Source organism: Aethina tumida, chromosome 1, assembly GCF_024364675.1.
Source record: "Aethina tumida isolate Nest 87 chromosome 1, icAetTumi1.1, whole genome shotgun sequence".
Classification (NCBI taxonomy): Eukaryota; Metazoa; Arthropoda; class Insecta; order Coleoptera; family Nitidulidae; genus Aethina; species Aethina tumida.
In genome coordinates this window covers 79,157,597-79,173,693 of record NC_065435.1, presented here as the reverse complement: position 1 = coordinate 79,173,693, position 16,097 = coordinate 79,157,597, and the positions used below count along the sequence as shown (strand labels likewise).

Here is a 16,097-nt window from a genome sequence, read left to right as displayed (position 1 = left end):
TTCGCATAATATTTTTATTGACAATGCAATGGATTATTTACAATGCACGACGGAAATAAGTAAACAACAAATACTTTAGTTAATCTACATTGCACATGATTACTAATAAAATCAACTCTGTGCACTGTTACAATGCTTTGACTTTAAGTTGTTTCATTTTGGGAGCGCGTTTTTTGGCCTGACGTTTTTCCTCCTTGATTTCCCAACGTCTTTGACGTTCAGGATCATCGTCGGCCATCACTTTTTCTTTTTCCAACCGACGTTTTTCTTCGCGACGTGCCGCTGCGGCCTCAGCCCTTGCTTGATGAGTGGATTTCAGGAAAGCCTCTTCGACTCGTTGGCGGTTCTTATCAGCCTTGTGTTTTCCTGTAAAATTATGTTTGATTAAGACAATAAAAAAATATATTTGTTTTTCAATTACCTTCTTTGGAAAGTCTATATCTCTTCATTTTATCTATGAGATAAAACACCATGTTCATCAGGGGAGTGGTTCTTGCAACTGCTTCTTCTAATGTAATTCCTTTCATTGGCATGTTAAACCCAAACAACAACATCTTCTCAGTCTCAGGTAGTTTAAGTGGTGCCTGGTCTTCAGTCTGTTTAGCTCCTGTGTACTGATCGGAAATGTGTATGTACTCCACTAAATCTGGATATTTGTTCAAGATGGCTGTGACTTTTGAGTCCAACATTGCTGATGTAGCCTCTGCAATTTCTCCCATGACTTGGAAATTGGCTGGGAGGTTGAACTTGTCACCTGATTTGCGTTCAGGGCAGAACAAGCTAATGTCAGCAATGTCTTTAGAGAAATGTAAAGCTGTTTTCTTGGTTGCTACACAGAATACAAATGTATCCATGTCTTCTTTGTTCATTTTGACTTGTATATTAATTTGATCTACTGTTGGTCTCATGATACCAGAGATTATCGCGTTGATGTCTTGACGTTTTATCAGTTTTAATTCAACTAACATGCCTTCACAACAAATTCGGCCACTACACCACAAATTGTAGACATTTTCACTTTCTTTGTACAGGCCTGGTGTTTCATTTTTGTCTAGGTTTGTGTCATCTCCAACAAGTGCAAAATTTTCTTCCAAAAGTTGCTTGTGTTTTTCAAACCAAGTATTTGCAATCTTATTATTCTTACTCTTGCCAGTTATAAAGTTAATAAAGTAAATAAACAGACCAGATATCATCAGTATTTCCAAATAGTAACTCTCCCAGTTTTGCCTGACGTGTTGCGGTACTTCAACTATTTTAATCTCGGGTTCTTTGTCAGTCTTTGGTTTGACTTCATCTTCTTTTGACTGATAACCTTCAAATTCTTCATGATCTTCAAAATGTTCGAATTCGTTATCATCGTCCACTTGCACATCGTCTTCGTCTTCTATAAATTCAGTTTCTTTAGTTTCTTCGACCACAACTTCTTCAAGTTTGCTATCGACGAATTCCTCATCTTCGAATTCGGCAAAATCGTTGTCGGAAGTATCCACATAATTATCGGCGAAAATATGAGTGGAGATGAACAAGAGTAAAACTGGAAGAATCCACAGCCTCATGTTGTAACGAAAATAAGTCCTATAAATATATTATATCACTAATTAAATAATTTAAGTAAATATTGATGACAGGATATAGGTTAATTACTTATGCGACATTTTCATGTTGGCACGACCGAATTTTCAGTGCCGGAGAGTGAATTATTTTATTAAAAAAATTTAATATACCATATGAAAAACATTTATATATATATATATATATATATATATATATATATATATATATATATATATATGTTTTTTTTAATTGTTCGTGATAACTTATCGTGAAATAAATTTAAAGTTTAAATACACTGTTTTATTAATTTGTACGTATTATTAGTTGCGCTACTGAATAACGCCAGATGGTATAATTCTCATTAGATCGAATGTCAATGTTACTGTTAAATTACATCTGAAATTTTATTGTTCTCGGAATAATATTCGTTTTGTTATTCCGCGTTTGGTGTTCGAGTACAAAATAAAACAATTAAGCGTTAATCCGTGCAATACTTGAAGTGCGGACACCTTTTAAGATGTCGACCGCGCAGTTGGCAGCTCAAAGAAAATATTTACGTTCACTGGTCTTATGGTTCTAGAAATGGCTGTTCTCCGAGTGCGAGAAAATGGTGGAAACTAACTATTTTTCGATTCCGGATCGCGGATAAAGTACGTGCAAAACCGCCCCAGTTCGCCACAAGGTCCAGTGCCAGGGGCCATTAAGTGGTGACCATAAGTTAGTTGCGTTCAAGGCGAATTATCAGTCCATGAAATCCGTCCGCGATGATCACTTTCTAATTCTGATGTCTCGATTGCAGGGTGGACACGGTTATGGCATCTAACAGTGACGGATCCGCGGGCAGCAACGGTAATTCGCCCGCGCCTCCATCCACCCAAAATCAACACCATCACCACTTGAATCTTGTTGCAGGTTCTCGTAACTTCGACGTGCACAAACAGGTTTATGAGAACACGGGGAAGGATTTAGTGGGCGCACGACGTAAATGCGACCACCCCCAATCATCTCTCATACCATCTATGTGTGTGAGTATTCATGTTTGTTATGCTCCATGTGCTGCTTTCGCTTCTTTTGATGGGGAAATCTGGTGTAATGCTGCCAGACACAAAGGAAGAATAATTGCAACTGTCTTAATTAATTACTCTATTCATTCATTATGGTAGTTTTGTGTGGGGTGATTGTTTTGAGACATATAAAAACAGTGTTGTTTATTACATTTTCAAATAAGGAAACAATTGTCAATAATCAATAGTGAGTGTATTTTTGATTTTAATATTAGGTTACACAATTTAGCATCAGATTTAATCACTATTAAGTAGTTAATACTTAGTTTTATTATGAAATTGGTTTGAAAACATGTTACTTAAAATATTTATAATAAATTATATTTTTTAAGTATATGTATTTGTGGAATCACTTTACATAATTTTATGTACGAGTTTTTAATTTAATGTTTTAATTTTATCATGGTATGTTACCATATACTGCATCGGGTTTAATTATTAATAACAGTTTAATTAACAATAAGCTTACAGTATTTTTGTTTCATTCACCTTTTGAATAATTTTTGTGATAAAATAAAACACGTGAATCAGTGATTTCAGAATATAATTACTACAGCTAGAAACGTTCAAAGATAAACAGAAAACACCGCTACAAACAGCTAATTATTAAATTAAATATAATTAAACTTGTTGTTGAAGTGTACTACTTTAAACCATTACAAAACCGTCAAATTAATCAGGAATATTAACGAGTCCAATCGCAATAATTATCTAATTTTTTTATTTAGAAATTCTCATCCTTGACGGAAACAGTGTATTGTTGTAGTGGTAATCTGTGCGATTGGCAAGCGCCAAAATCTTGTATATTCATAGTCGCGACAATGATAATTATTAATATTCGCAAGTTTTTTTCCCACACCAGCGTTAATGTGTACCCGTTCCGTGTACAAAAAACCAGTGCGAGCCGTGCCTTGCCGTCTTTATTCATTTAGCGGTAATTCAAACTAGTTTTTCGCATTTAAATATATCGTTCCGCCATCGTTTTAGGACTACGAATATTACGTCGAACAGCACAGGGCCGCCATGAACCAGCTGGAAGTTACGTCGCTGGACTCTGCGACGCTCAGAGTCAAGTACACCGAACTGCTGACCGAGAACAAACGTCTGGAACAGGAGAACCAGTGCGTGCGCAATGATCTGCAAGAGCACAAGGATGAGAAGGCACGTTTGATGCAACAGTGCGACAGTCTCGGACAAGAACGAAGTAATACTTAAAATTTAAGACTTATTTGAATTTTGTTTTTTATAATATTCTCCTTATTTTCAGCTCTGGCTATTAGGGAAATGTCTGGCTTGAAGCAGCAGCTAATTAAGTTTTATAACAATTATGTAAATTCCAGAGAAGTCTGTCAGAAACTAAAGCAGCAATATGAGAGTGTAACTGGCAGATTGAACAAAGAAATAACGCAATTGACGGACGAAAGGAACGCAGCCATGACTGAGTACACATTGACAATGAGTGAAAGGTTAAAAATAAACTATATAAATGTAGAAAAACACAATTGCAATGTTAATTTTCTTTAGGGATACCGTTCACAAAGAAATGGAAAAGCTTAGTGATGATTTGGCACAAGCGGTAAAAAAAATAAAAATGTTAGACTCCGAGAATAAGGATTTGCAGGACGAAAAACGCGGTCTCAACTTCCAACTTGAGTCGCTCAGAAGGGAGATATCTAGTGCGTTACAAGAGCGCGATAAAGCCATCAAGGAGTGCAATGATTTGAGACAGAAGTTCGGGGAATTGGGGGCTTCTAGTGAAGGTCATCTGCTCACGGGCGATCACACGAAGAAGAGCAGGGGCAGATTGATAGATAGCTTAGGGCACATTACCGAAAACGGTGGGAGGAAGGAGCATCTCAGGGAAGACGCAAGATCCATAGGTTAGTAAGTTTGTTTACTGCGTCATATCTAAAATTAAATTTTCTTATCAAAATCCGTATATTTTCATTGTCAATAACAGTCTCTAATAAAATGCTGCAAAAACATGTTCTCAATGTTAAAAGTATTTTAATAATATAAGGAATATTCAACCAATTATATAATAAATTTCAGGTCAGCGCCAAAGACTAGACAATTTGGACAAGGCAAACGAAGAACTGGAAATGCTGCGTAAAGCTCTCGACAAAGCCCAGTTGGAATTGGCTGAAGCAGTTCAAGAAGCAGAAGTTTCCAAAGGACGACGTGACTGGGCTTTCTCGGAACGTGATAAAATCGTTCTCGAACGCGAAAGCATACGTACTTTGTGCGATAACATGCGTAAAGAACGTGACAGAACCGTTACCGAATTGGCCGAATCTTTGAGAGAGTCGGACGCGTTAAAAATACAAAGAAACGAACTTATGAAGGAGATGAAACAATTACGAGAGGCGTTCGAAAACCAGCTCGAACAAAATAGGATGCAGGTAAATTGTCTCAGTTAAAACTTAAATAAACATCACGTAAATATATAAATGAAATTTAGGAACACGATTTGGAACACCAGTGCGGTCATACTGAAGTAGTGGAGCTAGAGATTAGTCCGTCAGACACTGAAGGTGTAGAACTGGCCGGAAGTGTGTATGTTGACTCAGTGGCACCTGGGTCCTTGGCCATTGGAAAACTGTTCCCCCATGACAGAATATTGCGAGTAAACGACGTGGATTGTAGTCAAGTTTCGCAACGCATGGTTTCAGAAGCTATCAAGTCCAGCATGCCTGTTGCTAGGTTATTGGTCAAGAGAACCAGATGTGCGAGAAGTGAGGTATGTGTTCCAAGTTTTTTATTATTATATTTGTAACATATAATTTCTAACGTTTCATTAAGGTGAGGACAAATGGAGATCAGGTGACAAAGTGGTGCCATACTGCAAGACTGGCACCAGCTTGTCATGGTTTGTCACTCAGAATGGGATTCTACATCAGTAGGATTAGTGACGGCAGTTTAGCCGCGAGAGACAAAAGTTTAACAGTAGGAGATCGTGTCTTAAGGGTAAGTTTTCAAGATAATTCCTACGATAAAAATTATTATAAAATTAAATTATATACAGATAAACGATAAATCAATGGACGACGTAGAAAGCGAACGCGAAGCGATGCAAATCTTAAATGACGGCTCAGCGGACGTCATAAATCTCACCACCTTAAAAATGAGTTATCCCGAATGTCCCAACGTTTTCCAACCTGTTCGACGTGTTAAGAAAGAAAAACAGAACACTACTCAGACCGAAGATTGGCTGGGGGATGGAGGTAAATACGGTTCGCCGTCGGTCAGTTCAAACTCTGTGGTGCAGCAAGAGAAAAATGGAAGCGGCGCTTGGTACAAAAAATTTGACATGCGAGGAAGAAGACAGTCCAAAGAAGACAAGAAAAAACATAGAAATAGTATTGAACATGAACAGGTGATTGTCTTTAACATTTTTTGTTTTGTATTACTGAAAAATATTTCAAATATTCGTTGAATTTCCATCTAACCCAACCAGATAAATTTATCTGTGTTTCAGGTGATGGCCGAGTTCGACTCGGTCATTGATCACTACCAAACGGGTTCGACCGGTCTGGGTACCGTCAAGCGCAACTTGACCAAACGTCACAGCACCAGCTACGGCAAAGAAGAAAAAAATAACGGCGGCACTTGGCCGAAAGCGCGCAACACCCAGCTGCTACTCCAAGGTGCTACCGGCACTGTTGTAACTAGAAAACGAGAGCGACCGCCCCTTAGCGTCTTGCACACCACGAATGATTCGGATTACACCTACAGAAATTCAGTAACGATTCCTCCGGTTCAACAACCCGTACCACAAACTGTGGCGCAAGTCAGCAACCGTCATACCGTGTATAAAACGATGGAGTCCGCCGGTTCAGTTGGTGGAAGACAATTTGGGGGTGTGAGTGACAGTTTTGAAAAGTTGCGCACTGCCGTTGGCGCATCAAACAGATGCAGCGTCAACAGTCTCGATTATCAAGTGCAGCACAGGTGTATAGATGTGGTGAATTGCACCAAAAAGCACAGATCACGTTAGTTATACCAAATCACGACTTTATTTAGCGATTTAACCTTCTGTTGTTATTACAGCAAAGTACAGCTCCGATTCCGAACGCGACAGCATAATAGGCGGCCCAACGGCAGATTCAGCAGTGGTCCTGCACATGACTCCCCCTTCCTCCCAGCTGTTCGGCGGTGCGCGGGGCGGTGTGGGTGCCGGTGTCCACTACTCCTTCCACCCGCATCCCCATCCCACGCTGGTCAATTCCAGGGACAGCATTACTTTTGAACCGCCCCCCTTTCATCAACACCCACATCATCATCACGTGCACAGTCCGTCCGCTGACGTGGGTGGAAATGCAGCCAGACGGGCCGTCGAACACTTGGGTGGTGGAACGTTTCCTAGGAAGAGAGGAGATGAGCGGTTCAGGGTGCCCTCCAATCCCAGTGTCACCGGAAAGGTAATACATTCTTTACTATTTTTTAATGTAGTTTTTAAATTTTCTTTCTAATAAATTATATAGGGTAGCACAGGGTGTATCGAAAGGGGTAGCTCTGATAGAGGCAGTCCGATGCCAAAATTTCACGTGGAAGTTCTGAGTAGTCCTGGCGATCATTCCGGCTCCAGAGCGGTGACCGGTTCGAAGGACTGCTGTTCGTGGGGTCCTCACAAGCCCCTCGTCGGCGAATTACGTCGAGTGCACATCGACAAAAGTAACGAACCGCTTGGCATTCAGATAAACTGTTCGGATACCGGAGGAATTTTCGTGTCAACGGTGAACGAGAACAGTTTGGCGAGCAGAGTCGGCCTACAAATCGGAGACCAACTTTTGGAAGTAAAAAATTCAGTTAAATAATGATAGAAATGTATAAATTTATTCACAATATTTTTAGGTTTGCGGCATAAACATGCGTAAAGCTACGTACAACGTCGCGGCGAACGTTCTGAGGCAGTGCGGTAATTCGATTACAATGCTAGTACAGTACAGTCCGGACAAATATCACGAACTGGACGGTGGTTCGGCCAGTTGTTCGGGCGGTTCGTTATCCAACGACGACGATTTAGATGATGATGAAGGCGAAGGAGAAGCCACGCCTTGCAACTCGCCCAAAGAGGTGCGTAAGTCGTCCGGATTGCAAATTAAACCTGGTGCTTTGAGTAGTATTCAAAGACAGATTAATGGTGCTGTCCAACCACCTTCAAGGTAAATAATTTTAATATTGAATTTATGGTTAAAAGACCTTAGGTCATCATTTGGTTGTTCCTCATTCCTCTTTACTTCATTAAGGCTTTTATGTGTGATTTTAATAAGTTTTCATTGAATGTATACTTTGCGATTAGTAGTTGTACATTCATTAAGTTAAATATTATATTATATAGTTTCTTACACTGATATGTTGGCATGTAAAATGTGATAATCAAGCGATATTAGTTCATGAAGTTTCTGTGGTTGTACTTGTAAGTATTTTATTATGTAGTTGTTATATACTATCTTGTTAGATAATCATTTCATTAATATATAGCTCCTGATGATGATGTAAGGCAGAAAGATGTTGATTTTATTCTGTTCCAGATTTATAATTAAATAATATATATTTTATTTCCAGAATTACCAGTGAAGAACCGCGATATTTGGTGATTGAAACATTAAAAACATCAAACTTGGGTATATCATTAGTGGGTGGAAACGCTGCCGGCATTTTCATTCATTCAGTGCACTCTGACTCTCTGGCTTATCTGGCAGGTCTGAGAACAGGAGATCAAATTCTAGAGTACAACAATTGCGATTTAAGGAACGCGACTGCCGAAGAGGCTGCGTACGAGTTAGCCAAACCTGCGGACAAAGTAACTGTGTTGGCACATTATCGAATTGACGGTAAATATTTTAATATTAATTTTGTGTCATGTATTTCATTATGCAATGATGCCAATCTAGAATACAACGAGATTAAAGACAACCCGGGTGACAGCTTCTATGTGCGATGTGGCTTCGATCGCACAGGCAATGAAAATACCGAGCCTCCCGAACTTACTTTTAGCAAAGACGAGGTGCTTTACGTAGACAACACGATGTTCAACGGTGTCCCCGGACAATGGCGCGCTTGGCGTTTGGACGCGGACGGCCATCGGCAGCAGTGCGGCGTTATTCCTAGTAAATATAAGGTGGAGGAAGAGTTGCTACTGCGGCGCGGCGCGGCCGACATGGAAGCAGGCGGTAGAAGTACGGCGACTGCACGCAGGTCGTTCTTTAGGCGAAAGAAGCATCGCAGCGGTTCCGGCCTTGGTTCTAACAGAGATTCAAAGGAGTTGGCGAGTTTCTGTCCGGGATGGTACTCTGACAGTGGTTCGTTGCACGAAGATCTCTCACAGAATTCTTATCAACGGGTCGAAAGGTAAACTTCATAAATAACTTGACTGTGTCGTTCCAATTCAATTAATTTGAATTTTCAGACTGTTGCATCCAGAATTTCGACCGGTTTTGGTTCTGGGCCCGTTGTCGGAGTGCGTGGCGGATAAATTGGTAACCGACTTTCCAGAGAAATTTCAGCGTCCGGTAATGGAACAACGTCATTGTTCGCAAATGCAGCTCGATCGCGATCTCATCGACGGTCAAGTTGTCGAGTACCGACGCCGTGGCTCCGGTTTCGAATGTCTGACGGTGGCGGCGTTGCGCGCCGTCGCTCAGTCCCGTCTTCATTGCATGTTGGACGCTTCGATCGCCTGTGTGGAGAGATTGCACAGGCATCACATTTATCCAGTGGTTTTGTTGATCAAATTTAAGAGCACAAAACAGATTAAAGAGGTATGTGGATGCTTTCCCTAAAACATAATAGAACTTTCTATATGAGTTGCTTTTCTACAGGTGAAAGATACGAGACAAAGCTCGGACAAATTATCGGGCAAAGCAGCCAAAGAAATGTACGAACACGGACACAAATTGGAGGCGGATCACCGTCACTTGGTGACTGCGGTGGTCCCGGCTGGGGCTAATGTGGCCCATGTTTGTACGCAGGTAAAGACTGCGGTCGAACTGGAACACAGAAAGAGTCAGTGGGTTCCCTTGAGTCTGCACTGAATATAATGAATCTCACTGGTGTTCCAGTAGGGTTGTGGTACGTTTTGTTTTTAATACTCCGTGATATTTTTATATAAAGGTATGCCGTTGTGGGAGTTTTTAACATGATAAATGCTCTAGTTAAGTCTAAGTTTTACTGTTGATAATTTTTGATCAAACATAAAAATATTTATTGAAACGCAGTTGTAAATTTTATTATTTAATATTATTAATTGGACTGTTTTGAATTTTATAACGATTTAATTTCTGCAACGAATTGTTAAAATTTCAATGGCGTACTGTATTTTAAAACTAATGTATATAGAATATTCAACAAACTCGTAAATTTTATTATAGCATGGAACCATTTTATATATCAACGAACTAAAAACAACTCTGTGCTTCCAAAAATATTCATCTCTGTCAAAAGCTCATTAATTTACAAGCTTTTTATACTAAAACTTTTGGATGGCATATACAGTAAACTGGCACATTGTGTACAGTGAAAGTGCCTTTTTAAAAACATAACTGCCAAAATTTTATACCGACATTGATATTCGATAAAATTTTACCGATTCTTAGCTTTTAATATTTACATCGTAAGGTGGTTGTATTATGTATCTTCTTTTCTGTGATTACATTTATTATATCTACTCATGTTATAATTTCTTATAAAGAAGTAAATATATGTATTTATATATTAAATGTTGTTTTATTTCATTTTGTTCAACGCATTTTAATGTATTATTATTTTATGTTATAATTGTGATAAATTATTTATTTGTATTAATTTATTGATAATATTTAATTGTTTTTTCTTTTACTGTTATTTATGAGTTCTAAAGTCATATTTTATTATCATCTAAATAATTTAGTTATAATGCATAAATAAACATCTAATATTAACAAACAATATATTTTATTTGAATTAACAATAGGTTTGTTGAAGATAATTAGTCTGGGTCTCGTGAAATTCCTGCAATGAAGTCAAATATAGTGGAATTCCTCTTAAAGTTTGTGAACTAGCACTATTAATATAAACAGCGACATAATCCCCAGATTGAATTTCTCTGCCACTAGTGCCATTTTTATATGGAACAGTCCCTTCTGAGGGCAACAGCACTCTAATATTCTGATCATTTCTACCCTGGAAAAAATGCTTAGATCTTTTACTGTATTTTTCCACTAAAACTAAATGTGTCTTTCCAATTTGTTGGTTGTTTAATTTTAAAGCTTGAGCTCTGAACAGTTCTATCATTCTCAATAATCTTGCTTGTTTGACTTCAGGAGGCACATCATCTTTGTACCTTCTGTGAGCTGTTGTTTTTTGCCTCATACTATAGGCAAATAAAAATGCTGTGTTATACTCAACTTCCTTCATCAGACTAATAGTATCTTCAAACTCTTCCTCAGTTTCACCACAAAATCCACAAATGAAATCACTGCTGAGTGCAACATCAGGTAAAAATTTCCTTATGTGATGGACCAATTCAAGGTAAGCCTCCCTGGTGTAACCACGTCGCATTCGCTCTAAAACTGCACTGCTGCCTGACTGTGCAGGCATGTGAAGACTTTTGCAGATGTTTGGTCTTGATTGAATTACCTGGAACAATTATATTAGTATAATAATTTTAAGATGACTAATTTATTGCAGTTACATGTAAAACTTCATCAGGAAAATCCTTTGGATGTGGAGAGGTAAATCTAATTCTCAATTCAGGATCAATATTAGCAACCTTCTCTAACAAATCTGCAAACCTTAATCCGCCTTTTTTCGACTTATATACTGTGTTAAAACCTTTAGCTAAACTAGTAATATTGTCAGTGGTTTTCTCCTCAGTTAAATCTCTGTAACTATTAACATTTTGTCCTAACAATGTTATTTCTTTTACGCCGTTTTGAGCTAAATGTTCTATTTCCTTTAAAATTGATGAAACTGGCCGAGATCTTTCTCTGCCTCTTGTAAAAGGCACAATGCAATATGTGCACATGTTATCACATCCTCTCATTATTGATACAAATGCTGAAATTGAATCTTCATTGAGCCTCAAAGGAGTTATGTCTGCATAAGTTTCATCCAAACTCAGCATCACATTTATAGACTTCTGGTTATTTTCTGTTAGAGCTAATAATCTGGGCAAGTCTCTGTAACTGTCAGGTCCTGCAACAACATCTACAGATTTGTCTTCCTCTAAAACTTTATGCTTGAGCCTCTCTGCCATGCAACCTAACAGTCCTATCTTTAGTGGGGGTCTCTCTTTTCTTCTACTCTTTTTTAATCCTCTTAAATAATCTAATCTGCCCCATATTTTATCCTCAGCACTTTCACGTATTGCACAAGTAATAATCAAGATAATATCTGCATCTGATAAATTCGTTGTTCGTTCATAATTCTGCTTTTGCAAAATAGACCAAACTATTTCTGTATCACTAACATTCATCTGGCAACCATAGACATCAAAGAAAACCTTTCGACCAGCTCCATATTTGTAAACATTTTGGAGATAAGGCACAATTTCTTCCTCTGGCAAGTCTTCTTGATTCTTAAGGTGTTCATCTTTAAAAAAGTCTTTTAAATTTGGGCCATTTAAGAGTTTATTTCTAAATTTGTATCTGGTAAGCTCTTCATCTTGCGGGTGTTCACTTCTAGTAGCACAAGAGGTGCGAAATTTACGGTTAAAATATTTAACATGTCTAACTTTAGTCTTAAAACTATTCGAGACTGTTAAAGATAATGCCTTATACATATTACAGTCACTTGACTACATTTATAAAATAAATATTTGTTAAAAATGTTTAAACTTATAGGTTATGAGTTATAACTCTTCTTCTTCCGAATACGAGTACTATGGTACTAATAATATGTTATTATTTTATTTACATATTTCATACAATTGTATAATAAATTACAATCATTTATTAATATATAAAACTTAGGGTAAAGTTGCATTATAGCGGCCTGAAATTATGTTGGTAGTTCCCGCAGGCGCATTAGCGTCAAGAATTCTCACAACGTTGCCGTATCTGATATTTTATTACTTAGTGAGATATTTTGTAACATTCCGACGAGCAAAAAATGTACATTATAACGTAACCTAATTTTTTTTAATTTATATTTTCAATAATTTACGGAAAATTTTGATTGAAAAAAAATCAAATATGTAAACTTCCGTTTTACCAATTTTACCATCACAGATAAAGTTACATTTATTATCGATTAAATTTACTGAAAGTTTACGAGATATCCGTTGGTGCTTGTTTGTTTTATTTTATGATATATTTTTGGAATTTTATTATCTTGTTTATTTATTTTAAAAATATTCTTTCTTTTTGATGAACTGTTAGGTTCGGTTAGGTATTTCTTTTTTTTTTTGAAAACATTCAATTTTTAAATAAACTTTCTGAAAAAAGAATAGGCATACAGTGGAAATTTTTTTCTACAAAAATTTCAAGGGAAAACCTTAAAAATAAGTATTGTTCAAATTTAAAATTATTTGATTGACCAACACCGAGTTCTCATTACGAATAAAAATAAAACATTTAAAAAAATATAAGAAAGGAAAATGTGGGTTTTTAACGAAATTTTGAAAAAAATAGGCATATAATATAGAAAAATTTTTTCATAACATAAATAAAAATATAAAATAAAACACTCTAATTAAAAACATATTGTGTCCTAAGACAAACTAAAATTGAACTAAAAAAATTTCCGTTTCTTCTATATTTATTCCGCCACACAAATTCATGTAGGTGGGAAACAAATAATGCTTCAGACGTTCCAAATTGGCGCCGCAACTTTCTTTTGGCCCTCATCCACATGTTTTCAATGTTTTGTGTATGGATGGTGGCATCATCAGGATCCACAAAATTTCTCTCATGAATAATTCTATCATGAGTGTAGATCCCATCCCTAATTGTATCTACCCCATCATATGCCCTCCATCCATCTGATATAATATGGGATCCGGGTAAAATATACCTATTAAATCATGACACTTTTAATTTTAAAAAGGAAACTATAAATAAAAATAACTCAAAAGGTATTCTGTAAGATAATAATAAAATAAACTCAAAAGGTATTCTGTAAAATAATAATAAATCATAATTGATAAAATCTTAATACTACCTGTCTTAATGTTACCTGTCATCCATCTGGTTTGGCATATATTTGTTTAAAACATCACTTACCATAAATTGTTTTTTGTCTAAAAATAGTAACTACAGTGCAATTTTCCTTATAAATCGAGAAATTTCCATGGAAAATCTGCGATTTATTTGGAAATGAGCATGCATTCATCAATTATAAGCTATTACAAAGCCCTAATCAGAAATACATTCAAACCTCTGAATCATTTCGTGGAGGGTTGCAGTTGTCCTATCAGGAACTTCAACAAGGAAGCATTTCCCTGTTCCCCTTTCAATTCCTCCAAATACCCACTGTCCCTCAGTCCACCGACCTCTATTATATTTGCGGTGGAAAAACTTGGACTCGTCAATCTCCACCGTTTTGGGCTCGAGAGTTTCCTCATCAAAACCCCCAATAACGTCCGGATTATTTATGAGGTCCACCTCACAAATTTCCCGGCAAAACGAACACCAGTCCACTATTGTGTGGGTGGAATTTGAACCAAGGTGGGCCTCCCTCTTAATGTCTTCGTGTGGCATTTCTATGCTCCAACAATAAATAATGATCATTGATTGCAGCAAACTAAGTTTGCTGTTAGCAAAAAATGAGCCATGCCTAAATAAAAATTATTAATAATTTACAATAAGATTCAGTAAAAAAAGAACCAGTTTCACCTTATCGATTTTCGGGTGGTACATAATCGGCATTTCCACCGAAAACCGTCTATTCCACCTGAATATTTGTTTAGAGACATAGGAATGTCACACACATCGCACGTGAAATGGTTTTTTATTAAGCCTCTTCTGGCCAACCACTCCATCATCTCTTTTTTTGATTCGGGGAAATCTCTTAAACAATGATTTTCAATTTTAATTTCCTCAACAGTGAGGACTTCGTCAACAATTTCTGTTGGCGCCATTATATTCAAATCCTTAAAAAAAAAACTAAACAATTTTGTTTCAAAATTATTATTATTCATAGCTAATAGCTAATATTATAATTAAAATAAATATATGAATACCTAAAAATACTAAACTAAAGCTATAGCACAATCTGAAATAGTTGAAATAAGATTAATAATATAATATATATTTAAATTAATTTTTTACTTACCAACAAATTTAATATAATACCAAATCAAACACAATAAAAATTGTCTATAAATCAAACTAACACAAATTAATAAACACGAAGATAAAACTACACAAAAGGATAAACACGAACACAGGTTAGAAACAAAATATTGAATGAAAATATAAAAAGTCACAGCGGCAACGTTGCGTCCAATTTCGAGGTTCCAGAATTGCCAACTTAATCTTAGGCCGCTATAATGCAGTTTTACCAAACTTAGATATATTCTGTAGTTTTCGTGTATAATTGTTTAAAAATTCAGTCACAAAAATAATTTCTCCTATACATTAGTGCCATCTAGTTCAAATATACTGAACAATTAAAGAAGTGTTGAAGAAGAAGTTTAAATATAATAGGTTACTGTTACAGATAAGAACAGTAATATTCAACAACTTTGAATTTATATGGGACAGTTTCATTCAAATCGATTTTTAAAAGGGTTAGTATTAAACTATTCTAAAATTTTTATGCATTTTTATAATGCAATGATTTAATAATTGAAATAAAACAAATTGAATGGCGAACATTTAATTTCTATATCTTTCGTACACTTTTAAACTACTACACTATCTATACAGTAGGAAGACATCAAGTCTGTTCCATAGTGGGAGACTTACTGTCTCCATTGTTCATGTTGTCTCTTTTAGGATTCAGATGGATCAAACTCTTCGTATTGTATATATAATATTTATTTACTTCTTCCTCTTCTATCTCTCTAATTCAGACGTGTCAACACTTTTCCTAGTGTATATGTGTATACACACCACTGCAATGTCTAGGGGTAATTTAAATGTATACGGTAATTTTATTTTAAACTTCAGTTTTAATTTAGTTTGAATATGAATACACAACATTGACTAATAGATTATTGAATCAAATGAAAAAAGTGCTAACAAAAATTCATTTTAAAAAAAACAGATACTTTAAAAATGTGTGAAAATGTAAAAAATAACAATTTCTAGATTGTGAAACTTAACAAAACTATGGTTTAATAATTTGTATGACCCTCTCGATTAATGACAACTTCTGTGTATCGTCTAAGAACGCTCAGTATTAGATTATCGTTATCGAATCTCAGTTCAAGCATTGGGAAGCGCTAGAAAAAGAGTTCTTCTGTTGCCCTTTGGCCTTTCCATGTGAAGAACTCTTCTTTGAAGCATGTCCCACAAGTATTTAATGGGATTCAAGTCTGGGGACTCTGCAGGC

General features: G+C 36.4%; 3 protein-coding genes and 1 long non-coding RNA gene across 9 annotated transcripts; 1 reads left to right on the top strand and 3 right to left on the bottom strand.

Moving 5' to 3' along the window:
* On the bottom strand, positions 1-1,677 carry LOC109608586 (PAT complex subunit CCDC47). The gene is made up of 3 exons (XM_020025039.2): positions 1,645-1,677; positions 422-1,575; positions 1-366 (listed from the first exon to the last, which is right to left on the bottom strand). Exons 1-3 carry the CDS (start codon positions 1,659-1,661, stop codon positions 128-130), a joined length of 1,410 nt encoding a protein of 469 aa, XP_019880598.1. The 5' UTR covers positions 1,662-1,677; the 3' UTR covers positions 1-127.
* Positions 1,678-1,900: 223 nt separating this feature from the next.
* On the top strand, positions 1,901-10,339 carry LOC109609297 (disks large homolog 5). Of its 4 annotated transcripts, none has more exons than XM_020025959.2 (18): positions 1,902-2,204; positions 2,354-2,403; positions 2,467-2,579; positions 3,606-3,822; positions 3,886-4,084; positions 4,143-4,498; positions 4,671-5,020; positions 5,080-5,358; positions 5,421-5,585; positions 5,644-5,994; positions 6,076-6,610; positions 6,669-7,039; positions 7,103-7,414; positions 7,473-7,783; positions 8,187-8,455; positions 8,516-8,972; positions 9,031-9,382; positions 9,443-10,339. In XM_020025959.2, exons 2-18 carry the CDS (start codon positions 2,367-2,369, stop codon positions 9,653-9,655), a joined length of 4,887 nt encoding a protein of 1,628 aa, XP_019881518.1. In that variant the 5' UTR covers positions 1,902-2,204; positions 2,354-2,366; the 3' UTR covers positions 9,656-10,339. The 4 variants fall into 4 exon arrangements, with proteins under 4 accessions (XP_049820742.1, XP_019881518.1, XP_019881509.1 ...); XM_020025950.2 differs by having other exon boundaries at positions 1,902-2,271; XM_049964785.1 differs by having other exon boundaries at positions 1,901-2,204; positions 2,354-2,579.
* A 192-nt stretch (positions 10,340-10,531) lies between these two features.
* Positions 10,532-12,447, bottom strand: LOC109608699 (CDK5RAP1-like protein). The gene is made up of 2 exons (XM_020025225.2): positions 11,293-12,447; positions 10,532-11,237 (listed from the first exon to the last, which is right to left on the bottom strand). Exons 1-2 carry the CDS (start codon positions 12,379-12,381, stop codon positions 10,563-10,565), a joined length of 1,764 nt encoding a protein of 587 aa, XP_019880784.2. The 5' UTR covers positions 12,382-12,447; the 3' UTR covers positions 10,532-10,562.
* A 26-nt stretch (positions 12,448-12,473) lies between these two features.
* On the bottom strand, positions 12,474-15,048 carry LOC126264256 (uncharacterized). 3 transcript variants are annotated; one of them, XR_007547012.1, is made up of 4 exons: positions 14,874-15,032; positions 14,782-14,813; positions 14,435-14,704; positions 12,474-14,375 (listed from the first exon to the last, which is right to left on the bottom strand). It is a non-coding gene; the product is annotated as an uncharacterized LOC126264256 (long non-coding RNA). The 3 variants fall into 3 exon arrangements; XR_007547013.1 differs by having other exon boundaries at positions 14,435-14,691; XR_007547011.1 differs by having other exon boundaries at positions 14,435-14,813; positions 14,874-15,048.
* Positions 15,049-16,097: the final 1,049 nt, after the last annotated feature.

Bases quoted from the DNA above. Each gene is read 5' to 3' on its own strand.
- LOC109608586 (XM_020025039.2), bottom strand. The intron at 367-421 runs GTAATTGAAAAA...ATAATTTTACAG, and splicing joins ATATAGACTTTCCAAAGAAG to GAAAACACAAGGCTGATAAG.
- LOC109609297 (XM_049964785.1), top strand. From the start codon at position 2,367: ATGGCATCTAACAGTGACGGATCCGCGGGCAGCAACGGTAATTCGCCC. The intron at 5,995-6,075 runs GTGATTGTCTTT...TAACCCAACCAG, and splicing joins ATAGTATTGAACATGAACAG to ATAAATTTATCTGTGTTTCA. The intron at 7,784-8,186 runs GTAAATAATTTT...TTTTATTTCCAG, and splicing joins GCTGTCCAACCACCTTCAAG to AATTACCAGTGAAGAACCGC.
- LOC109608699 (XM_020025225.2), bottom strand. From the start codon at position 12,381: ATGTATAAGGCATTATCTTTAACAGTCTCGAATAGTTTTAAGACTAAA. The intron at 11,238-11,292 runs GTAACTGCAATA...TAATTGTTCCAG, and splicing joins TTCCTGATGAAGTTTTACAT to GTAATTCAATCAAGACCAAA.